This window comes from Alligator sinensis, unplaced genomic scaffold (assembly GCF_000455745.1).
Source record: "Alligator sinensis unplaced genomic scaffold, ASM45574v1 scaffold1360_2, whole genome shotgun sequence".
Classification (NCBI taxonomy): Eukaryota; Metazoa; Chordata; order Crocodylia; family Alligatoridae; genus Alligator; species Alligator sinensis.
The window spans coordinates 409,537-433,602 of record NW_005843005.1 but is presented as its reverse complement, the minus strand read 5'-3'; the positions used below and the strand labels follow the sequence as shown (position 1 = coordinate 433,602).

General features: G+C 39.3%; 1 protein-coding gene across 1 annotated transcript in view; it reads right to left on the bottom strand.

The window, feature by feature from the left end:
• LOC102388229 (O-acetyl-ADP-ribose deacetylase MACROD2-like) overlaps positions 1-24,066 on the bottom strand; it is a gene marked incomplete at both ends in the record, with an annotated part of 443,367 nt that overhangs the window by 28,995 nt on the left and 390,306 nt on the right. The window contains 2 exons of the mRNA XM_006036701.2: positions 183-245; positions 21,194-21,277. Coding sequence (XP_006036763.2) covers positions 183-245; positions 21,194-21,277 — 147 coding nt within the window. The remainder of the gene's footprint in view (positions 1-182; positions 246-21,193; positions 21,278-24,066) is intronic.

Genomic DNA, 24,066 nt, shown 5'->3' with positions numbered 1-24,066 from the left:
ACGGCAATACATTCATTCATTCATAATGAATGGAGCTGTGGTCTCCAATGGGAGAAATGCACAAGCCCTGAGTTAATCTGGTGAAAACCTACAAACGTTTTCAGTCAATAGCATTGACTAAGGTTATTGTTCACCAAGGTGGATAAAGCCTGGGAGAATGCTTGAAAAAACTCAGCACAAACCTGCTTCTTGGCTCCGGCCTTCAGTTTCTTCAGTACTCTGCTTCTCCTCTGTGCCATTATCATCTATCAAAAAAAAGCCACAGCAAAGTTGTTTATGAAACATCTTTTTATTGGTAACAGTAGCATTGATATTAATGGTAACCAATGTAGCATAAACTGTTAATTTACAACAAGGCCCCACAATAAAGTAGGGGAAATGTGAAGGTAGAAGAAATTTGAAAAATTGCAAACATAAAAATATTACATTTAAAACAGTCACATTTCAAACTGGGTGGCAGATTAAAGCAGTAGGCAGAGTTGTTCCATACCCCAGGAAACATCTAAATGCTCAGCAAAGTTATCTATACTTATACGACATACACAACACATATGCTTATTGATTGATTGTTATTTTACTTATTTTATAAACCTTTTTACTTTCAAAAGATCTTTTTTTCTGGAGTAACATTCATACAAGCACTTTGAAGTAGCCACATTTTAGATTTGAGCAACCTATTGCAAGCAATGCTATGCAGGGTGACTATAGTAGCAACAGATCAGTCAGAATTTTATTTTTAAACCAAAAACCTCGACACTACTTCACATAAAGTATAAAAAATGCATGGCAAATGACTAAGAAGGCATATAAGGGGAAAATGAAACCAACCAACAAACCAGAGCAAGATTGCTGTAGTGCTTTAATGATTTCTGGGTTTGGTTTTGTTTTGTTTTTACAATCGTTTTTCATTCGCATTCATACCCTGTTTTCTCCACTGCTTTGTATTCATTTTCATTAGCCATTCTTCCTCCACCCAGCTCCTAGACTGCAGGCAGGTACCAAATGACAAGTTACCCCAGAGAAAGGTATTCAAGGAGAGAGGCTATGGACACAGTACCAAGCTCCTTTGACCTTCTGCCTGAACTGATTAAGAATGAATAAGGCAATCTGTGTTTTCAACAACAGAGAACCCTATTTTAGACCCAATTTAATCCTAAAAGCTAAGCTGTAACATATTGCATCAAATATCACCAGTGCGGTTATTCGGTTTCTTTTCAGAATGGTGACAGAATCCTTTAAGAGGGAACAATTAGGTATCAGATATAATGAGGAATTCTAGGAACTGACTCCAGAGCATAGAGATTGATAAAAAAGGAAATTCATGTCCCAGACCTGAAACAGGCTTGATAATCATAAAGATGTATCTTGCTGTCTCCTCCTGCTTTGATCTTATCTGGTAGCTGATTTTTTTTTAGTACCACAACTTATATACTGCACTGCGTTGTCATTCCCTATTTCAGCCACCTGGCTTTTTTTTAACATATGGGGGGTCTGCTGTGGAGAACAGCAGTAGCAGAAATGTGTCTAGCTTGATGGAAGAAAAACAAACAAACCAACCTTAAAAAGAGTGCATTTTTATAAGTAAATATTGTGCATCTTGTGGTAGTATATTTAATTTTACTAACATCCCTTCAATAGTCAGACATTTTACTTTCCTAGTTTTTTGGCAGGTAATACATCTCACAATCCAGCAGGTGGAACTAGTGTAGAAGCATTCTCATTCTGAGCCACAGCACATACAGTTACATCCTTAGCTGATCAGATTAGCATGTATTTTACACACTATCTGAGACATCTGGGGCAGAGTCTCAGCAGGTATAAATCAGCACAGTTGCACTGGGATCCATAGAGCTGTACTGATTTACATCAGCTGAGAAACTAGCCCTATAGCTGGGCTGTAACTGTTCATACTGATTTTTACAGGCCTAAATGGATGAATAGCTATAATAATTTCTTAGCGCATGAGTGGGCTTTAACCTGTAAAAATCACATTACATGGATGACCAGAAGCATTTGATAAGACCAGCATTTTATTTATCAACCTGCCTGTCCAGTTACAGTATGGGGAGCACACGCAAATGGGAAGTTAGACACGCTAGAATGTAAACTGTTATTTTGCAAGGCTTGCAGCAAATAGCTAATATGCTAGAGGAGAATGCTTTGATGCTATGGGATATTCTTCAGGAAGATAAGGTTGTTTTAGTTCAAGTACCGTGGTTTGAAACCACATATTCAAGATATATGGTAAAACTATTTAAATAGTCACTAGTGAAATCCTTATGATTATCCATTGCAAGTAATTAAAAATAATATCTATAGAATTATTTTCAGTTCCATAACTAAGCAAAAGGCAGGATTTCACTGTGACCACTGTGTTACTAAATATTAACTAAATTGTATTCAGTTTTGCAATTACATTCAGAAAAAAGCAGGTCAGGCCTTAATAGGAACTACTGATATTTATTGCTGGGAATAATTTTTGCATCTAAATTATTGCATTCACCAAAATAACAGCAATTTTGCCAATACTTGTTTCTACATCCAAAAAAAAACAAGTGCCAATATAACAACAATATTTTTTTAATTAAAATCAAGTATTTTCATAATCTGATTCCAAGTTATTCAGCTTCTTAAAAACACAAGTTCTCAGTGAAAAGTCATATTAAAATAGCAAGTTTTTAAATAATCTGTGTTGGATTCATTAGTATGCTACTTTAAGCTGGTAATTCTATGGAGAAATACTGACCTATTACATAGGAGTAATATAATGGGGAATAAAGTACTACATATTTAATTCATGTTACATGCAAAGACAATCAGAAATATATGAGAAATTCGTATTTTATTTTGTTCTTTCAAGATAGAAGACTATAAGAGATTTTAGATGGATGGTATGCAGCACTGAGGCCCACCCAGCCTTCTATCCAGTGGGTACCAGGAGCTAATGGGGTATTAAAGGTGGCTGGAGCACACTGCTGACCACATCATATCTGACTCATTCCAGAGTTAAAGAAACAATGGAGCCCTGCCTTCACTGCCCCAATGGGCCTCAATGGTCTGTAAACGGGACACCTCTTTCCTGCATTCCCCATTTCTAGCAAAATCTCTGAATCAGATAATTATAGAAAGCAATTCCATCTTATCCACAGGAACCAGTATTCTTAGAGAGTTATGCCTTTAGGGGAGTGAGACTTGCATTTGTTTTCATGGAGGGTGAAAAAGTTTGCAATTAAGACGGGAGAGCAAATAGATTTGAAATAACATTTATTTGAAGCAAAGAGGCAAGAACATGGGTTAAGGGGGTAGTGGCTATCTCTTTCTCATATTTATATTCTCTCTCCAATAGATCCAATTCATTCCCCAGGAGTCTTTCCTATGACACTAGTAATAATAAAAATATGCTATTTCTTTGCATAGTTTCTACAGTGCCATCCTTCTCTTTCCAGTACAGCAGCAGCTGGCAATTGTATTTCCTACAGGTGACAACTGTCCTCACAATATCTCCTTTTCCATTATCCTAGTAATTGAGTAGCAATCTGCCATTCAATCCATAGATGATAGAAAAGAGTGGTGTATGACGCATTGTGTCATTTTAGGCCAGCAAATGTAAATGGTTTTGAGCCACATCAAAAGACAAATGGGAACATCTGTTTCTTTTCCCACAGAATGGCAGGCAAGTGAAAAAACAGGAGTTTCTGAGCTACAGTAGCATGGTACAGACAAAATAAGCACATCAGTCACAGTAATACGGGCTTCTAGCAATATTTTTTGTTTTCTTTTGCGAAACTTGCAACTGATAGGAGCTTGCTCTCTCTCCTCATCCATCTGTTTGGTGCCAGTAAGAACATTCCAAAGATGATACACACCTTCATTTTATAAGGTGGATGAGAGGGTAATAAGCAGGCCAAACCATGATTATTAAAAACCTTCAATGGGCAGGAAGGGCAAGAGGCAATACACACTCAACCTAGACAAATAGGCAAATCTGAACTTGTTAGGTCTGCCTTGTATTACAGAGGGTTTTAATGTGTAATAGTGGTCCCAAAATGAAGCAAAATGATATGATAACAAGCAAGCAATCAGATGGGAGGGGCATGAAACAAGAAATCTAGAAACAATGAGGAGAGGCTCTCCAAACTCTTGCACGAGACAGGGTTTCATTGTCTCTGTAACTGCTAGCAGATGGGTAGACCGCTACCCAATGTATTAGTCTGATTACAAATATGGTAAGTCAAACATATTATTTTTGACCACTTGGATCCTCCTATTTCACAGCCTCAATAAGGGACAAATGCTGATATTTGTATTCTTCTAACATGGACCTTCCTTAACAAATAGTCAGTAGGACCACTTGTGGACTAACAGGCTACTCAGTTTAGGAAAAGATGTCAGAATGCAACACTAAAATTACCAGGGACTGTCTGGATGATCTTTTCCAGAAAACTACAGGAGCTTAAAGAGTCAAAATTGTATCATACTTCTAAGGGAAAAGGAGAATCTCCACTGGACAAATGAAAATTGGCGTACCGCCATCCCTCAAAGATGGGAAATCAATACCCTGCAATAGCAACATTCATGTTGTCTACCATTTGCCAGTAAACAACCAAAGGAAAGTTTCTTTAAAAAAATATACCTCTTCTTCAAGTAGAAATAAAATGCACAATGGGCTACTGTAGGGGTCATATGTTACTCATAGAAATTTCTCACAAGTATATGTATCACATATCTAGACATTGAATTATACTAGATTATGCCCTGGCGTAGTACCTGAAATGAAATCCCTGTATGTTCCCTATGGTTTTCCAGCCAGAAATATTATGACCATCTGATAATATGTGTGCTGTCCTGAGTTGGGCCCTATTTTTCTCGGGAATGCATTCATACATGGTATGCCAAGCTTTGGCCCATAAGAAACAATACAATTACAAATGACCTTCTTATAGCACAACAATGATAGGATGAGGATGATGATATGGTCCTCCTGGGAGAGCACAGGGGAAATAACTGATAAGTCAAGTAACAGTATAGGCCATTTACATCTGTATGATTAGATCTATTCATTTGAACAGAACTATTCACATGCAACAAGGAAAGCATAATCATAAATGGCTGCAGGATCAAGATTAAAGGTGGCATTTGATTTCAGAGTACTCAGGTAGTAAAAACATATCAGAAATTAAACAAAGCCTACATATATACAGACACAAAAGCCCTGTTATTGTAGAACTACAACTGCATTGAAGTTAATCATTAGGGTAGTGGCCTGAGGTTGCATTTTCAGTCTGCATTTTAATTTCTTTAATTAAATTATGATTTAGGTCAGTCTTAATCACCACTTGTGTGTAACCCTATGGGGTAAACTTTAACTGGGGTTAGGAAAGAATTAAGCATCAGTAATTGCATAATGGAGTTATGAGACTTATTCCCTGCTTGCTGTTTTAACAATTTACCTCAGTGAAGAAGCAGAATTTAACACACTGCTATCAATTTGCCAAGCCAGCTAGTTAAGTACCAGTTAGTTAGCTTCTCATTTTTATATAAGGCTTTAGTGAATGATTGTAAAGTGCTGTGTAGAAGATATAAAACTGATCTATATGAGCGTAATTTCACAATTAAAAAGAACTGCTTTGCGCTTGCTTAGTCCAAGTACTAAGCAAAGCTGAAGAGCTTCATCAGAACCTCATTAAAGACATCATGTGTTATCCCTTCTGGCTTTAATGGTCTTTGGATTAGGCCCTGATTAGGATTGGAAGGGACTTTAAGAGTCTCTAGAACCTCACAACACTTGAAATGTGAATTTGTGTTAGAAGAGATATTGTCATCCGACAGACTGGGCACAAGATACAAGTTGTATTCTCAGATCTGCTGCTGACTCACTTTATGACTCTGAGCAAATTGGTGGGACCAATGATTTCACAAGTGTACACTAAATTTGAATATTCTGGTTTACGGGTTTCTGACTCAGACACACAAATCTTGATTTCTGAAGAGGCTGAGCAGTCCAATCCTACTGATTTTAACTACATTTCTTACTATTTAGAAGAAATGAAATTAAAGGCATACATGTCTTGGATGGAATCCTCAAGAACTGGGGTGCCCCAAATTAGCAGACACTTCTGAAAATTGGGCCTTAGACTCTCTGCATGTCACCCTCATGTAGACGATGGAAATGATAATACAAACCTTGGTAGAGTACTTTGAATTCTACAGAACAAAGTGCTGTATAGGGAATATTATTGTCTTCTCAGTATTAAAAAAATCTCAAGTGAACTAACCTAATTAAGGACAAACAAAAAGTCAATGGCAGAGATGAGAAAAGAACTGAATACTTCCTGATTCCCAACACTGTGCCTGTTCCTTTAGGCAATGCTGCCTCAGAAAGAAAGCGGGAAAGAAAGATGTGTTTCAGTTCAGGAACAATCAGAATTGTTTCTTCAGGATCTTTGGTTTTGTGTTTACTGTACCAATTGATCCATTATTCATGAGTACATAATACAGTGTGTTATTGTGATGAAGTAGGTAGTATATTGTTAACAATGCCCAGTTAATAAGCAGAAGACAGTTTCCTTTCTGAGCTGCACTAAAAAAAAAAAAGCTCCAATGCCATACTATCATTGTTTGTGTACAGTGCTGCAATCATGTGGGTACAGGAATGTAACAGGAAGAAGAGAAAGTTGGAGAAAGCAACACATAAGATTAGTTTTGTTAAAAGCAGTATGACCTACCTAATAAAAAAATAAAAGAACCCCAACAGGACAACATTCACTAAATGTATGCATTACCACTTAAAGCATTTGTTGTGTTAAAATTTCATAAGCATTGGGGCTTCCACTCTTCTCTGCACTCAGTTTGAGTGATCATGGTAGCTTATTGTTATTCACATAATGGATAGAAATGTGAAATGAGTTCCTTGACAGATGTGTACCCTGGAGGTACATTGGTTTGTCACTGCATATAATTCCTCTCTGACAACACTATATGAGTCACTTTCGTGACTTAGTACTTTTGCACTTTATTTCATCGCAATTGGTGGAAAATCAATTTAAAAATTATTTCGAGTGAAGATAGGAATTTCAGCTATTTACCAGATAAAAGATGCGCATGCGCACACGCATGCATGCACGCACGCACGCACACACACACACACACTGTTCTATAAAAATCATACAGGGGACTTGGTAATGGGCTGGTTACTACATGAAAAAGTGATTCATTTTCAAAGCTTGCTTTCTAGCAAAGGGCCTTGCTAGACCTTAGGGTGTAAGCTGAACAAATGTTAATCAGCTTAGTGTTGCTTGGCTTAGTGGAACAGGCACACGATAAACAAAAAACCTTCTCTGACTGTCACAGCTGTGACTTACCACTAGAGGCTTGCTGAGCAGGGGCAGGACTAGGAGCAGGGCCCACTCACTGCTCCTGCCGGCCAGTAATGGGGAATAAAGTACTACATATTTAATTCATGTTACATGCAAAGACAATCAGAAATATATGAGAAATTCGTATTTTATTTTGTTCTTTCAAGATAGAAGACTATAAGAGATTTTAGATGGATGGTATGCAGCACTGAGGCCCACCCAGCCTTCTATCCAGTGGGTACCAGGAGCTAATGGGGTATTAAAGGTGGCTGGAGCACACTGCTGACCACATCATATCTGACTCATTCCAGAGTTAAAGAAACAATGGAGCCCTGCCTTCACTGCCCCAATGGGCCTCAATGGTCTGTAAACGGGACACCTCTTTCCTGCATTCCCCATTTCTAGCAAAATCTCTGAATCAGATAATTATAGAAAGCAATTCCATCTTATCCACAGGAACCAGTATTCTTAGAGAGTTATGCCTTTAGGGGAGTGAGACTTGCATTTGTTTTCATGGAGGGTGAAAAAGTTTGCAATTAAGACGGGAGAGCAAATAGATTTGAAATAACATTTATTTGAAGCAAAGAGGCAAGAACATGGGTTAAGGGGGTAGTGGCTATCTCTTTCTCATATTTATATTCTCTCTCCAATAGATCCAATTCATTCCCCAGGAGTCTTTCCTATGACACTAGTAATAATAAAAATATGCTATTTCTTTGCATAGTTTCTACAGTGCCATCCTTCTCTTTCCAGTACAGCAGCAGCTGGCAATTGTATTTCCTACAGGTGACAACTGTCCTCACAATATCTCCTTTTCCATTATCCTAGTAATTGAGTAGCAATCTGTCATTCAATCCATAGATGATAGAAAAGAGTGGTGTATGACGCATTGTGTCATTTTAGGCCAGCAAATGTAAATGGTTTTGAGCCACATCAAAAGACAAATGGGAACATCTGTTTCTTTTCCCACAGAATGGCAGGCAAGTGAAAAAACAGGAGTTTCTGAGCTACAGTAGCATGGTACAGACAAAATAAGCACATCAGTCACAGTAATACGGGCTTCTAGCAATATTTTTTGTTTTCTTTTGCGAAACTTGCAACTGATAGGAGCTTGCTCTCTCTCCTCATCCATCTGTTTGGTGCCAGTAAGAACATTCCAAAGATGATACACACCTTCATTTTATAAGGTGGATGAGAGGGTAATAAGCAGGCCAAACCATGATTATTAAAAACCTTCAATGGGCAGGAAGGGCAAGAGGCAATACACACTCAACCTAGACAAATAGGCAAATCTGAACTTGTTAGGTCTGCCTTGTATTACAGAGGGTTTTAATGTGTAATAGTGGTCCCAAAATGAAGCAAAATGATATGATAACAAGCAAGCAATCAGATGGGAGGGGCATGAAACAAGAAATCTAGAAACAATGAGGAGAGGCTCTCCAAACTCTTGCACGAGACAGGGTTTCATTGTCTCTGTAACTGCTAGCAGATGGGTAGACCGCTACCCAATGTATTAGTCTGATTACAAATATGGTAAGTCAAACATATTATTTTTGACCACTTGGATCCTCCTATTTCACAGCCTCAATAAGGGACAAATGCTGATATTTGTATTCTTCTAACATGGACCTTCCTTAACAAATAGTCAGTAGGACCACTTGTGGACTAACAGGCTACTCAGTTTAGGAAAAGATGTCAGAATGCAACACTAAAATTACCAGGGACTGTCTGGATGATCTTTTCCAGAAAACTACAGGAGCTTAAAGAGTCAAAATTGTATCATACTTCTAAGGGAAAAGGAGAATCTCCACTGGACAAATGAAAATTGGCGTACCGCCATCCCTCAAAGATGGGAAATCAATACCCTGCAATAGCAACAGTCATGTTGTCTACCATTTGCCAGTAAACAACCAAAGGAAAGTTTCTTTAAAAAAATATACCTCTTCTTCAAGTAGAAATAAAATGCACAATGGGCTACTGTAGGGGTCATATGTTACTCATAGAAATTTCTCACAAGTATATGTATCACATATCTAGACATTGAATTATACTAGATTATGCCCTGGCGTAGTACCTGAAATGAAATCCCTGTATGTTCTCTATGGTTTTCCAGCCAGAAATATTATGACCATCTGATAATATGTGTGCTGTCCTGAGTTGGGCCCTATTTTTCTCGGGAATGCATTCATACATGGTATGCCAAGCTTTGGCCCATAAGAAACAATACAATTACAAATGACCTTCTTATAGCACAACAATGATAGGATGAGGATGATGATATGGTCCTCCTGGGAGAGCACAGGGGAAATAACTGATAAGTCAAGTAACAGTATAGGCCATTTACATCTGTATGATTAGATCTATTCATTTGAACAGAACTATTCACATGCAACAAGGAAAGCATAATCATAAATGGCTGCAGGATCAAGATTAAAGGTGGCATTTGATTTCAGAGTACTCAGGTAGTAAAAACATATCAGAAATTAAACAAAGCCTACATATATACAGACACAAAAGCCCTGTTATTGTAGAACTACAACTGCATTGAAGTTAATCATTAGGGTAGTGGCCTGAGGTTGCATTTTCAGTCTGCATTTTAATTTCTTTAATTAAATTATGATTTAGGTCAGTCTTAATCACCACTTGTGTGTAACCCTATGGGGTAAACTTTAACTGGGGTTAGGAAAGAATTAAGCATCAGTAATTGCATAATGGAGTTATGAGACTTATTCCCTGCTTGCTGTTTTAACAATTTACCTCAGTGAAGAAGCAGAATTTAACACACTGCTATCAATTTGCCAAGCCAGCTAGTTAAGTACCAGTTAGTTAGCTTCTCATTTTTATATAAGGCTTTAGTGAATGATTGTAAAGTGCTGTGTAGAAGATATAAAACTGATCTATATGAGCGTAATTTCACAATTAAAAAGAACTGCTTTGCGCTTGCTTAGTCCAAGTACTAAGCAAAGCTGAAGAGCTTCATCAGAACCTCATTAAAGACATCATGTGTTATCCCTTCTGGCTTTAATGGTCTTTGGATTAGGCCCTGATTAGGATTGGAAGGGACTTTAAGAGTCTCTAGAACCTCACAACACTTGAAATGTGAATTTGTGTTAGAAGAGATATTGTCATCCGACAGACTGGGCACAAGATACAAGTTGTATTCTCAGATCTGCTGCTGACTCACTTTATGACTCTGAGCAAATTGGTGGGACCAATGATTTCACAAGTGTACACTAAATTTGAATATTCTGGTTTACGGGTTTCTGACTCAGACACACAAATCTTGATTTCTGAAGAGGCTGAGCAGTCCAATCCTACTGATTTTAACTACATTTCTTACTATTTAGAAGAAATGAAATTAAAGGCATACATGTCTTGGATGGAATCCTCAAGAACTGGGGTGCCCCAAATTAGCAGACACTTCTGAAAATTGGGCCTTAGACTCTCTGCATGTCACCCTCATGTAGACGATGGAAATGATAATACAAACCTTGGTAGAGTACTTTGAATTCTACAGAACAAAGTGCTGTATAGGGAATATTATTGTCTTCTCAGTATTAAAAAAATCTCAAGTGAACTAACCTAATTAAGGACAAACAAAAAGTCAATGGCAGAGATGAGAAAAGAACTGAATACTTCCTGATTCCCAACACTGTGCCTGTTCCTTTAGGCAATGCTGCCTCAGAAAGAAAGCGGGAAAGAAAGATGTGTTTCAGTTCAGGAACAATCAGAATTGTTTCTTCAGGATCTTTGGTTTTGTGTTTACTGTACCAATTGATCCATTATTCATGAGTACATAATACAGTGTGTTATTGTGATGAAGTAGGTAGTATATTGTTAACAATGCCCAGTTAATAAGCAGAAGACAGTTTCCTTTCTGAGCTGCACTAAAAAAAAAAAAGCTCCAATGCCATACTATCATTGTTTGTGTACAGTGCTGCAATCATGTGGGTACAGGAATGTAACAGGAAGAAGAGAAAGTTGGAGAAAGCAACACATAAGATTAGTTTTGTTAAAAGCAGTATGACCTACCTAATAAAAAAATAAAAGAACCCCAACAGGACAACATTCACTAAATGTATGCATTACCACTTAAAGCATTTGTTGTGTTAAAATTTCATAAGCATTGGGGCTTCCACTCTTCTCTGCACTCAGTTTGAGTGATCATGGTAGCTTATTGTTATTCACATAATGGATAGAAATGTGAAATGAGGTCCTTGACAGATGTGTACCCTGGAGGTACATTGGGTTGTCACTATATAATTCCTCTCTGACAACACTATATGAGTCACTTTCGTGACTTAGTACTTTTGCACTTTATTTCATCGCAATTGGTGGAAAATCAATTTAAAAATTATTTCGAGTGAAGATAGGAATTTCAGCTATTTACCAGATAAAAGATGCGCATGCGCACACGCATGCATGCACGCACGCACGCACGCACACACACACACACACTGTTCTATAAAAATCATACAGGGGACTTGGTAATGGGCTGGTTACTACATGAAAAAGTGATTCATTTTCAAAGCTTGCTTTCTAGCAAAGGGCCTTGCTAGACCTTAGGGTGTAAGCTGAACAAATGTTAATCAGCTTAGTGTTGCTTGGCTTAGTGGAACAGGCACACGATAAACAAAAAACCTTCTCTGACTGTCACAGCTGTGACTTACCACTAGAGGCTTGCTGAGCAGGGGCAGGACTAGGAGCAGGGCCCACTCACTGCTCCTGCCGGCCAGAGAGAGGGCCCACCACTGTGTCAGCTGCAGCGAAAGCAGGGAGACCCAGGGAAGCCACTTCTCTGGAGCTCTCTGGTCTTGCCGAAATTGACACAGTGGCTCTGCACCGGGAGTGGGGCTGGCAGCTCTGCTCTCAGCACAGAGCTGTCACAGTTTGACCAAACCAAGCTGCTTCCCTAGGGCTCTCTGGTCTTGTCAAGCTGTGGTGGCTTTGTGCTGAGAGCAGGGCTGCCAGGTCTCAAGCTTGATAGCCCTGCTTTCAGTGCAAAGCTACTGTCAGTTTCAGTGAGACCAAATAGCCCCAGGGAAGCTCCCTGGCCTCCTTGCATGTGTGGGAGGAAGTGTTTCCTTCTTCCCCTCCCTTCCCCCCACCCTGCCTCCGTGCTTGCTGTGGCCCTAAAGTCACTTATTCTGCCCAGCAGGAGCAGCAAGCTGGTCCTTCCATCCCCATGTACAGGGAGCTGGGGACACCCTGCCCAGCCACAGGCAGCTTGGGTCTCCTAGGTAGCAGCAAGCAGGGGGTGGAAATTCCCCCTGTGCTTCCTGCTTCCCAGCAGACTGGGGCTGCACTGTGGCTGGGCAGGATGTGCCCAGCTCCATGCATTTGTATGGGAAAGGATGGGGCAGGATCCTCTTGCTCTGCCAGGTGTGGGAGGTAGAAAAAAAAGGACTGGGCCCCTCAGAGCACAGGTAGTGCCTGGCCAGCTGGCAGCTTTTCCCCTGTGCCACTGTTGGCTGGGTGCTGCCTAAGCTCTGAAGGGCCTGATCCTTTTTTTCCCTGGAGCTAGACCCTGATAGCGCCACTAGTGGTAGCAGAGCCAGAATGAGTGGCAGTGGAAGGCACTGCAGCCACCAGGTGCTCCAGGGCTGCCTCAGCCCAACATCCCCAGTGGCCAAGTTGCCATGCCCAGCCCCACTGAGCTCTGGCATCCCCACTTACCTTGACTCAGGAGGGGGCCACTGCATTCTGGGATACTGGAGGACTTCAACTTGGGTGGAATATTTGTGAGACATGGCCATCGCCATAGTAGTGGAACAGGAAGAAAATTAGGTGGATTGGAAATAATCCTGCCCTGGAGTGGCATAATTTTAAAGTGAATAACAAGTGCTTTAAACCACTTAAAAAGTGTCAAGGTTGCAGCCAGTCCAGGGGTAAAGAGCTAAATTTACCATGTATCAAGGCCCTTAGTGACTTAGTACTTTGAAACTTATTTCGTCTCAATAGATTGAAGATCAATTTAAAAATTATTTAGAGTGAAAACAGGAACTTCCGCCGTTTATCTGATAACAGATACATTTGCACATACAATTATATAAAAATAATTGTGCAAACTTGGTAAGAGCACATTTGGTACTGAGTTGATCACTAGGTGAAAATATTTATTTTCAAAGCTTGTTTTCTAGCTCTGTGTGATGATTATGCAGCAAATTAACGAAATTCTAGTAGCCACACCAACATAGTAAACACATCTTTAAGGAACCATTAAAGAGATTGTCTCCAATTTGGAGACAGTAGAAGACACTGTCTATTTTTTTCCAGTTAAATGGAACACAAATTCATCTGATATCCTGAACACTGTCATCAGTCAAAACAGAGAACAGATTTAAGGAAAAAAAAGAAAAGAAAGTAAGAAGCCATGAACCAAACTAGAAAGGGGTTAATAGCACCTCCTTAATTATAACTAATCTGTATTAGGAAGAAAAGGTTCACCACCATGTTTGATCATTTTTATTCCTGAAAGAAATCTTTCTGCAGTGCTTTATCTTAATTTCAAATGATCTTTTCAGAGGACATATGCAATACAACTTATTTAAAGGGAATTATTTGGTTCAGTGGTAAAAAGGAATGGAGGACAGTCTAAAATTTAACCGCTAAACAATTTGAGTAAGTGCTAGCACTTTGAGGTTAGGTACAATTCAAAAGCCTGAGGCAGAATCAATCTAAGTTACATAGTTTTCTGTAGGCGGTATAGTTTAGGTTGGTAGCAAACAGCACACACATTCATTCTTTAGTGGCAGGGGGCAAATTTTAGAATGGCAAATGGGTTCTACCATTTTTAAACCAGCCTGTGCATGCCAAACTTCTGTTCTGTTCTGGGTATAGACCAGTTTCCAATCACTTATGCAGGTAAAAGTGTAATATCTGTATCTGGCCTCAAAGCTGAATGAGTGGCTATATGTTTTTCTATTATAATTATGTGCCCATGTGTTCATTTGAATTATCATGACTGGAGTTGAGGTTTACAGCAGAGTATTATTGCCCTGTGGGATGTGATAGTGGGATACAACTGCTACTTCTCAACTCAAATGGCAAAACAGTCATTTGCTATAAATTGCAGGACACTTGGAAACTTTATCAGAAGGGGAGTGTGTGGGCACCTATACACAAGCACAGAGGCTGCTCTGACAGGCTGGAATTCCAGCATATTGGAGCAGACTCAATTACTCTGTCTTCAATTACCGCGCTCCAGCAGCCTCCTGCATCTTGTGTATCAGCGTCCCTGTGCTTAAAAATGGAGGCAGGGGCACTTGAACTAAAGCTCATTGAACAAGCTGTAGTTCAAGCATCCCCACAGCCATTTATAAGCATGGGGACACTGATACACAAGACCCAACAGCACTGTAATTAGAGCAGCTCTTGGAGCCACTCTAAGAGGCTAATTAAAGCGCCTCCACCACCCCACCTCCAGAGCACATGTAAAAGTGCCCCATGAGACCAGTTAACACTAGATCTAATTCTTAAGAAAGAGGGATAACTACCTGGGAATAGAATTACAAGGCTTTTAACGAGGTGTTTGACAGAGTTAATGAACACTGATGTTCCTGCTACTGGAGAATGCTAGGTGCCAATAGCTGCTACATGAACTTTAAGGCTGCCATTCAACAAAGCACTTTAATAACAAATCCTTCAGTGAGAATTAAGCACTTTCTTAAGGGTTCAACTGTATAGGGATGGGATTACAAATATCTAAGCATGTGCCTAAGTGCTTAGAGTCAGGAATTAGAGTGAAAGAAACAGTAGCCAGACTGCATCTCTTAACAGATGAAGCAAATAGGAAGAAGGCAAATTGAGCTGTTACTCTATAACTGAGAGACTGCTAAGAAAAGAAATCCATTTCCGAGAATATGCTTATCTATGGGACGGTTTACAAGACACTTCATACAATCCACCTAAACTTCAGTCCACCCAGTGTAATTATAGGTTGAAGCCCAACCCCCATATTGTTAAGTGAAGAAACTCTCGATCTTTGTACAATCAAAATTCTTCCTTTGGAGATAAAAAGGTTTGAAGTCACTGGTAACAACTATTTTACTAGAATAACATTATCTGGGTATCAGACACATTAAACCCAAAGAACTAACAAGATGATCTATAACTGCACTCTGTCTCAACTTTCTGTATCTTCAAAGTAAAAGGAGATATGCCTTGTCTGAGCAGTAAGAACATACATCCATAGGTGAGCTTAGATCCCTGCCTATTTGCTGAATAATATTTCAGATAGTTGAGGCTGCACTTGAAAGCTAAGAGGTTTGTAATCTGATGACCCTTTCAGGCAAAAGAATACACCTCTCTGCTTGCTGCTTTTAAGAAGATTTGTGTTCATCCTGACCTCTGGGCTTGGGTCATCTAGCAAACTTTTCCAGTCAGGTGAACAGAAAACAGACAAATTTGATCTAGGGGCACAATTCCCACAAACTGCCTCCACACAGGTGTGGGAGGCCTGATGAAAAGAAAATCTCTTGATGCTAACAAACTTTCTTTTTATGGAGTGAAATCTACTCTTCCATTTTTGGTCCTTTCCTTTCTTGTATCTTTGTGACAAGGTGTTTAGCAGAATTTACAGATTTATTGGAACCTGACATGGCTGCACTACGAGCATTTCTGCTATCACTCTGAACTCTCGATCTCTCGACTTCTACTCGCTCATCCCAGTGTCCGTGCCGCTGGAGTAGGGTTCCATGTCTGGTGACGTTTATGGAATAAGCTGTGGCGGGACATATGTAGGGCATCTGCATGCTTTCAAATGCCCTGATTGTGCTGTCAGGATGCTGACTAGAGGAAGGCATAGAAATGGTGCTGATAACATGGGTGAGTCATCTCCTGGTGATGGAGAAAGATTTAAGTGACCAACTTGATGTTGTTAGAGTTATCAATTTCCTTTGATACTATATGATGGTAACATATCTATAGCCTCTGAAAGAAGTGGATGGCACTGTGCTCCAGTGGCTTTCTTCTGTTTCCTTAAGAGATTTCAGAAGGAGGTAATGAGTAATTGATCGACCTTATAGTTCCAGAAGTACTTGTTATGTCACCCTACTCAGTAAGTACCTGAGGCAAAAGGAGGGTTAGTGATGAGCTGTAGAGGGGTTTTTAGCTCTGTTTTTACTTAGTAGGAATGACAGTGATGGGAGCATCTGACCTGAAATTTGTGTATTGACTGGAGACAGTTATGTAGTAACATGTTTTGGACAGGTGTACTTTTAAGCTTTAGTTATTTCCAAATAAGTACAGCAAAAGACTCCTGTGTCTGCAAGTTAACTTTGATTTTCATTACCTGCGCTGTCTACAATGTCTGTTTAAAAATCTGAGAGTTTTCCAGACATTAAGGTAGAATATACCTAGTTTGACTTTTTCACCCCTTAGGTTTTTTATAACCAATCAATCATATAGTGAATGTGAGTGATACTAAAATCAAAATTGTATCTAGTTGATTCCACCCACCCAGAACACTTTACAAAATTATCCTGTTTGCAAATGTATTATCTGAAATAGTACAGGAACTTTTGGGGGGGAGGGGGGGAGATAATGTTTCTTTTCTCTATTTCCTTCCAGATAGTATTCAACACTACCTCATAACACCCACAGAATACAATAAACAGCCAATAGCAAAATATGATCTGCAGTTCACACTAGCTTTATCACCCATTGGTTCAAATACAGAGAACGATATAATAACTAGTTTAATAACAGAGACCATTCATACTTTAGAAACTCCATATTAAATTGCTTTCATTAACATGTCAAGCATTTATTGTCACTTACTGGAAAACAAACCCCCTACACAGAGCTACATATCTGACATTCCTTGGTTGTAGAGGAAGTAGTAAAATAGGAATCAACCTTCAATGATCTTCTGGAGAGATGTTAGCCATGCTGTAGAGATATTGCTACTTCATCTCAAACCAACAAAGCAGCTGGGCATGTGGTAGAAAAATAACACTGCTGAGATATTACTGTGCTCAGAATAGTATTTTAAGATCCAGGAGTGAGTTAGGGTAGCAGAAGGTTGTTAATAGACTAAGTTAGGTTCTCTTCACATATTCTCACTTACATTTTAAAGAGACACCTCAGCTAATATAGGACAACTCTACATTCTTCTTGTAATTTCTCTAAGCTTTTTTATTATTACTAACGATGCCATGCTGGGGAAAAAATATTATGTTGTTAATATTTAATGAATGTGCTTTTAGGATTACCCTTACAGTTAAAATACTATTCAGGTAAAATATGTCCACAATCTCCTAAAGTAAAAATATGTTAAAGCCAGTGAACTTGGGCTTTACTGTAAGGTAACCTTCCTAAAGTCAACCCCAAACAGAGAGGTTGGTATTGAAGGTAAGCTCGCTCGCTCTCTCTCTCTCTCTCTCTCACACACACACACACACACACACACACACACACACACACACACACACACACACACACACACAGAGCGCGCATCCTGGATAATGCAATGGTATGTATTCACATCTTTTTCATCTGCAAGGGTGGTGCATGAGGTCTTTTAGTTAGTTAGAAACTACAGTCTAGGTAATAATTAGGACAACATTTATCTGGGGCTAAATCCTGTTCTCAGATAAATGTGTGCAAATCCCATTTACTTAAATTGAAATGGCTCACAGGTGCATTACATTAGAATCTGGCCACTTTGCAACTTTATAGGAATTCAGTATCTAGGGCCTAACTGCCTGATGCCTTTTGAAAACTAAGGCAAAGGTAATTCTACAGGAATCTGATCCAAACCCTTTTTTCCCCTCAGTGGATGCTTTAATTACTTTTTTCCATCACGAGGACTCTCGAGTCTCAATTTAGACTTTCAACCCTATGCATTACAGACCTGATTTCTGCCTAAGGAAAAGAGAATTCTGTCACCAAATAGATTAAATTCTGCAGCAGTGATTATGTATTACAGGCCTCAATTCTGCATCAGCAAAATCCACTGGATGGCATCAAATTCAAGGAGTCCAGGTATTTTATACTTTAAGGTAAAGTAATCATTCCATTGCCATGCTATTTACTTCATCCTTTCAATACATTTGTTTGTACTCTACAAAGCAAACTCTAGGTCACAAAGACACATTAACAGGAATAGTAAAACTGGGAAGCCACAATGTAGAAGTAGTTAAAGGAATAATGTCAGCTTTTTTGTCAATTAAAGGAGAACCCTGTGGGTTTACAGCATCCAGTTTCTTCTTTATTTTTAGTGCCTGGGGCTTCTGCTATACCTTACGTATATTATGCAATTAACTAGCTAATTGTGCAATAAATATAGACCAGCCACACATGCATGGTAATTATTACACAATAAAAATGACTATTCAGCTATAAAAAGAGCCAACCAACTATAAAGTTAGTGCTTGAAAATGTGTAACAGCTCTATAACTGGTTTTTGTCTGGTTTTAGTTTGAACATGTAGCAGGGCCCTAAGGCAAAGCTAGTTTCTAGAGGCTTCCAAAATAAAAAAAACCCACCTTAATAACAGCCATTATAATGATTGTTGTTTATCCTCATTAGAGAAAATGATATCATCAGCCTTCAATTATCTATGATCTTCCACAGCATGCAACCAACAGCTAAATGGGCATCTTTATTTTGTCATTGTGGAGATTCTCTAATGAAATGATAATCTACAGATGAAACTGCTATTTGATTTTTGAGGTGGGTTCAATTCAGCAATATATAGTTAATGAGAAAGAAGGCTGGAAAAGATTTCTTGAGTCCCTCCACACCTTGAAGATAATAACTTCCATTTTCTAAGTACTTGCCATTAACAAACAATCACAAGGTTAGTGATAGGATGTTACTCACAGTTACTTAATGTGATGGATGTTTTCATTTTTCTGGTCTTTATAACTCATGCCATACCACCAGTATTTTAGGAGCACTAGTCACAGCACTAAGTCAAAATGATGAACATTATGTAATGACATGGTTAGGTGGAGACTTAAACATGTTCCTTTGGGAACTTTGGGTGAAAGGTATTTTATGGCAAGAAACTGTCTAAAAAATAAATGATCAAGGCTCCCCTTATGAATTATATCACTATCAGGCCTTGTGCTAACAAACATTTTGTGGAGGCACACATCTCAAAACAACATACAAATCTGCACTCTGAAAACGTACTAATAAACCTCTTTGAACTCTAATATGACTTTACAATTCTACCAATGAGATTCCAATTCATTTAAAATTATTTTAATTTGATCCAGCACCAGAATGATTTCACTTTTTAGTACAATACACTGCTTCTGCACCCATAGATTAGCTTCCCTACATAGATTCTAGTTAGAAAAGTATATCTGTTCAGCAGAGTACATAAGAATAGTCCTTTTCTGACTTGGATGGAATTAAGTAGTTGGGTATGAATGTTCCTTACATGGGGTCATGCACTACATAAATACATTGTAAACATAGGACCCCTATACCCATGCAGGGAGGCTGATTGATCGAGTCTGCTGGTAATTAATCATTTCTGCTGGTAATTAATCAAGCGTGGTAATTGCCATGCTCCAGCAGACTCCAGCATCACATGTATCAGTGTCTCCACACTGAAAAATGGCAGCAAAGGCATTTTAACTAAAGCTTGTTTGATGAGATTAAGTTAAAGCTCCCCCACTACCATTTTTCAGCTTGGGGATGCTGATATATGCGACACTCCAGGTACTTTTAATTAGAGCAGCTCTGAGACCCATTCTAATTAAAATGCCCCCTCCCCCTGCAACTCCTGGAGCATGTGTATAAATGCCCCTATATACCAAATTCTATTCCAGAAAGGGGAAAAAAATGCTATTGCACAGTGTGAGTTGATAGTGGCAGCAGATTTACTTGATCATTTAACTTCACCAGACATTGACTGTTTCATTATGCAATGTATATTACTTTTGATATCATCAGTTGCACCCCATCAAAGTACTTTATGGGCATTTATTTCATTTATAGCAACAATAATAAATAGATTATTACATCAGCATATCATTCCTAATTTTGAATCTCCTTTGATATAAAATATAACTGTAGCAGAATTCACTCCCAGTTTCTAAGCTAAAACATACTTGCACAATAAATACAGACATTGGGAATATTTTAAAAGAAAATTATTGTGTCTGGCAGGAAGCTTGGTGCTTCTCCCACTTTAAGAAGCAGGCAAACTAGTGCTGGGGCAGCCTGCAGGTGCAGCCAAGGTTGATTATAGAGTCATCTGACACTGGAGGAAGGCTGGGGTTAGGTAGGATATAAGCCCAGATCTCGGTGGAGCCAGCAGTAACATCTTGGAGTCTGCTAAGAGAACCTCATCAGGATGGCTGCAACTTCAGAAGGTCAGCTAGGAAAGTAAAGCAAGAAGCAGCCTGGAGGTTTGGAGAAGAATTAAGGGGAGAGAAGGAGGTTCCTAGGGACTCAGTGAGGGGTCTAGAGTCCAGACTGAGGGGCTGAGAGAGTGTGACCACAGAGAGTCCAGAGAAGGGGCTAAGTGGAAGAGATCAATAGATGCCATCTCTGAGGCATGGTGTAGGGGAGGAATGGAGCCACTTGATTAGCACACAAAGCAGTGACCATGGGCACCTGGTGGTCATTTGAGAGAGCAATTTGGGAAGCCGTGGGGGCAGCCTCCAGCATAAAAGTAATAGACATCGTTGCATGGCAGGTGAGTAAAGGGGTGATTGTCCACAAAAGGAGGGCTGCAGGGACTCCATGGCTTCATGGCCACTGCTGGAGAGCACCTTGTCACACTCTATTCTGCTTACCTTAACTGAAAGTAAATCTTTGTCCTACAATAAAAAAAATACTGCTGACTGACTCTGAAAAGCCTTAATACCACCTACCCTCTTTATCGTCCCGTAGGTCTTCCACTTGCTTTGATTTGCACTTTGTTGGAGATGGAGGCTGGCCTTTTTGTTCCAGTCCCTCTGCAAACACAAAGGCTTAATAAATATGTTATTTTCAAATTAAATTATTTCATTAAATATTAATATACAAGATATTGTAGCTATAAGTACATTTTATCTCCACAACCCTGTCAGTGTGGAAGCCTTTGCTGGCATTATGAAGATTCATTACTGCATCATCTGCCATAATAGGGACATAATGGGGGCTTTTGGGCTTGAATTGAACTTTACCTATCTTTCACATCTGAGCAGTGAATAAAGCTCATTTAAATGACTCTCTTCTTCACACACTCTTAATCTCTTCAGACCTATAAAGTTTAATAATGTTTTAATTTGTAGCTTTGTTAAGCAATGTGTATTGTACTGTATTATGAAGTGGTGGAGAAATAAGTTGAAGTAGTTGAATTTTAGCTCTGAGTTCAATTTTGCGTTCACCAATATGATGCACTAACAAAGGAAAATTGACCTAAAATTCTTGATTTAGATAGCAGAGTAGATGTGGATACTTGGTACTGACTTCGAAGGTTTCATGAAATATGAATGTTCAGAGTTCAAAATAGTGGCTGTGTATACACATTACATTTCTACCAGGAGAATCGCTGTTCTCCTGGCAGAATGACAAGCATTTGTTCAATCTCTCCTGGGCGAAATGCCCCTTCTGGGAGAAGATCTTCCAGGTGTCAACCTGGAAGATATCCCTTGTGAGAGTTTCTCTTGCAAGAATGAACACTTGCACACTTTTTTTCTCCCATTCTGGAGGGAAAAGGAGGAGAGTAGGGACTACCCCAGGCTTGAGACTGCGCCACTGCTACCCTTCCCTCCAGGATCAGTTTGGGAGGGGAGAGAAGCAGGAGGCAATGCTTCTTGGTTCTTCCCCATACGAGAGACTGCCTGGCCTAGGGAACAGCTTCCCCAGGCTGATGCCTGGTTTGGAGAAGGCAGGAAGAACAGGAGATGGGTGCATGGGATGTGGACTGAACTCCTGTGTTGCTCCCTCTCTTAGAACAATTTCTAACAGTAGAAATTCCTCAAAAATGTCCACTGCTAAAAATGAACATTGTATACAGCCAGTATTAGTTTCTTTGGAATTTTTGTTTTGTTTTTTACTCCTACTTAGCTACAAAATGAAGCAGAAAAGAAAAAAAAAGTGATGTACTGAACTTGTTTTAATAGTAGAGAACTAGGGTGTATATGACTTAAAATTAGTCAGTTAAGCTTTAAAAGTTGTGAAGATTTTATCCAACAACATCAAACTGACTTGTCATCTCTGATATCCTTAATGTAAGACGTCAAATCATGGTTGGAGGCTTTCCCTTCACAGAGATTGCCCTCAAAGTGAAAACTGATTGCAAGGGCGGATTGTTAATAGGAGAAAAAAAAAAAAGGAGATGTTGTTGACTAATATGGAAATTAATCAGGCAGGGTATTTGTAAATTAAGACACATTATATGAAAGCAGGTTTGCTAATTAGAAAATTCTTCAAACACTTTTGTTTTAGTAGATTTAAGTTTAAGAACAGAGAAGTAAAGACAATTAAAACTAGGTTCTTTGTGTGAGTCTAGTCAACAGCAATAGAAAAATACCTTCCTGGTCTGCTTCAGTTTTTAGAACCCTGATGGACAAGTTGCCTTTTTCTGCAGGAGGAGAAAGGCTGGGACTGAGGAAAGGGAAAAATGTATGTGTGGTTTAGAGAGAAAGGAGGAGAGGGAGGGATACCAGCAGACTGATGATGCTACATCTCTCCTACAGACCTTAAAAGTGTTACTGGAGACCTCTCTTCAGTCTCTTGTCAGTCTTATTAGACAGACATGGGCTTCTGCCTCTTACAATCAGCCCTTAAAGTTTCTTAGGATCCATCTACCCTGAAGCTGCTGGTAACCTTCTTAGGCCAACTATAGTGAGCCTAAATAAGGACACAGGGAGAAAATAGTCGTATCCAATTTTTGGAGGCTAACAATTCAGTATATACGTGTTCAAGGTGATCATACTTCTTAAGTCTTGAAGAAGGTGGGGAAGTGTTGATTGGATCCTGAAAGCTGTCTCGCTATAAGCCATCTGCTACATGAAGAGGGCCATGGAAGATCCAAACAAGCTTTCTGAGCTTTGCAGCAGCTGAAAATTGGGAGGCAGCTGAAGTGATAGGGAGGCTGACACCCGTATTCAGGCAATTCTGCACAACTGTTAACATGATGCTAGGCTAAGAGTAAACCGTGTGTCAAACAGTTTAAAGGTAAAAATAGGTATAAGAACAGTGTAGTTAGTTGAAAATAAGAAATGTAGCCATTAGAACTACAGGAACCCAAAGCAAAGTTGAAACTCATGAGAAATCTAAACATTTGAAACCACAGAATGTTACTGATTATGTCCTGATGCCACCACAATTAGCCCCTGTCACCTTGGCCTACAAAAAATCAGAAACCCTTGGTCTCAGCTTGTTAGAGTAAAGGGCTTCAATTAATCACTGTTTATGAAACTAGAACTTATTGTGCCACCCCTGCAGCCCCAGAAACTGGCACATGAAGCAAGGGAGAGTTCCAACTTTTATATAGGGGTTAGGGTCACAAGCCAATAGGTCAAAGACAGGTAACAGGTAAAAGGTAAAGAAGTATTAACATTGTGGTAACATATGTTCAACATCTTAATTTTCCCACAAACCTCCAGAGGTGTCCTCAAACAAGCCTTTGGTCCCTAGAGCACTCAAACAGCAGCTTGCAGTTGCCCTCAAATCTGAGTCCAGCTCCTTCAGCCAGTGAGATCTCCAGCTCCACTGTGCACTCTTATGTGTATGGCTGACCAGGTTGCACCTGCTT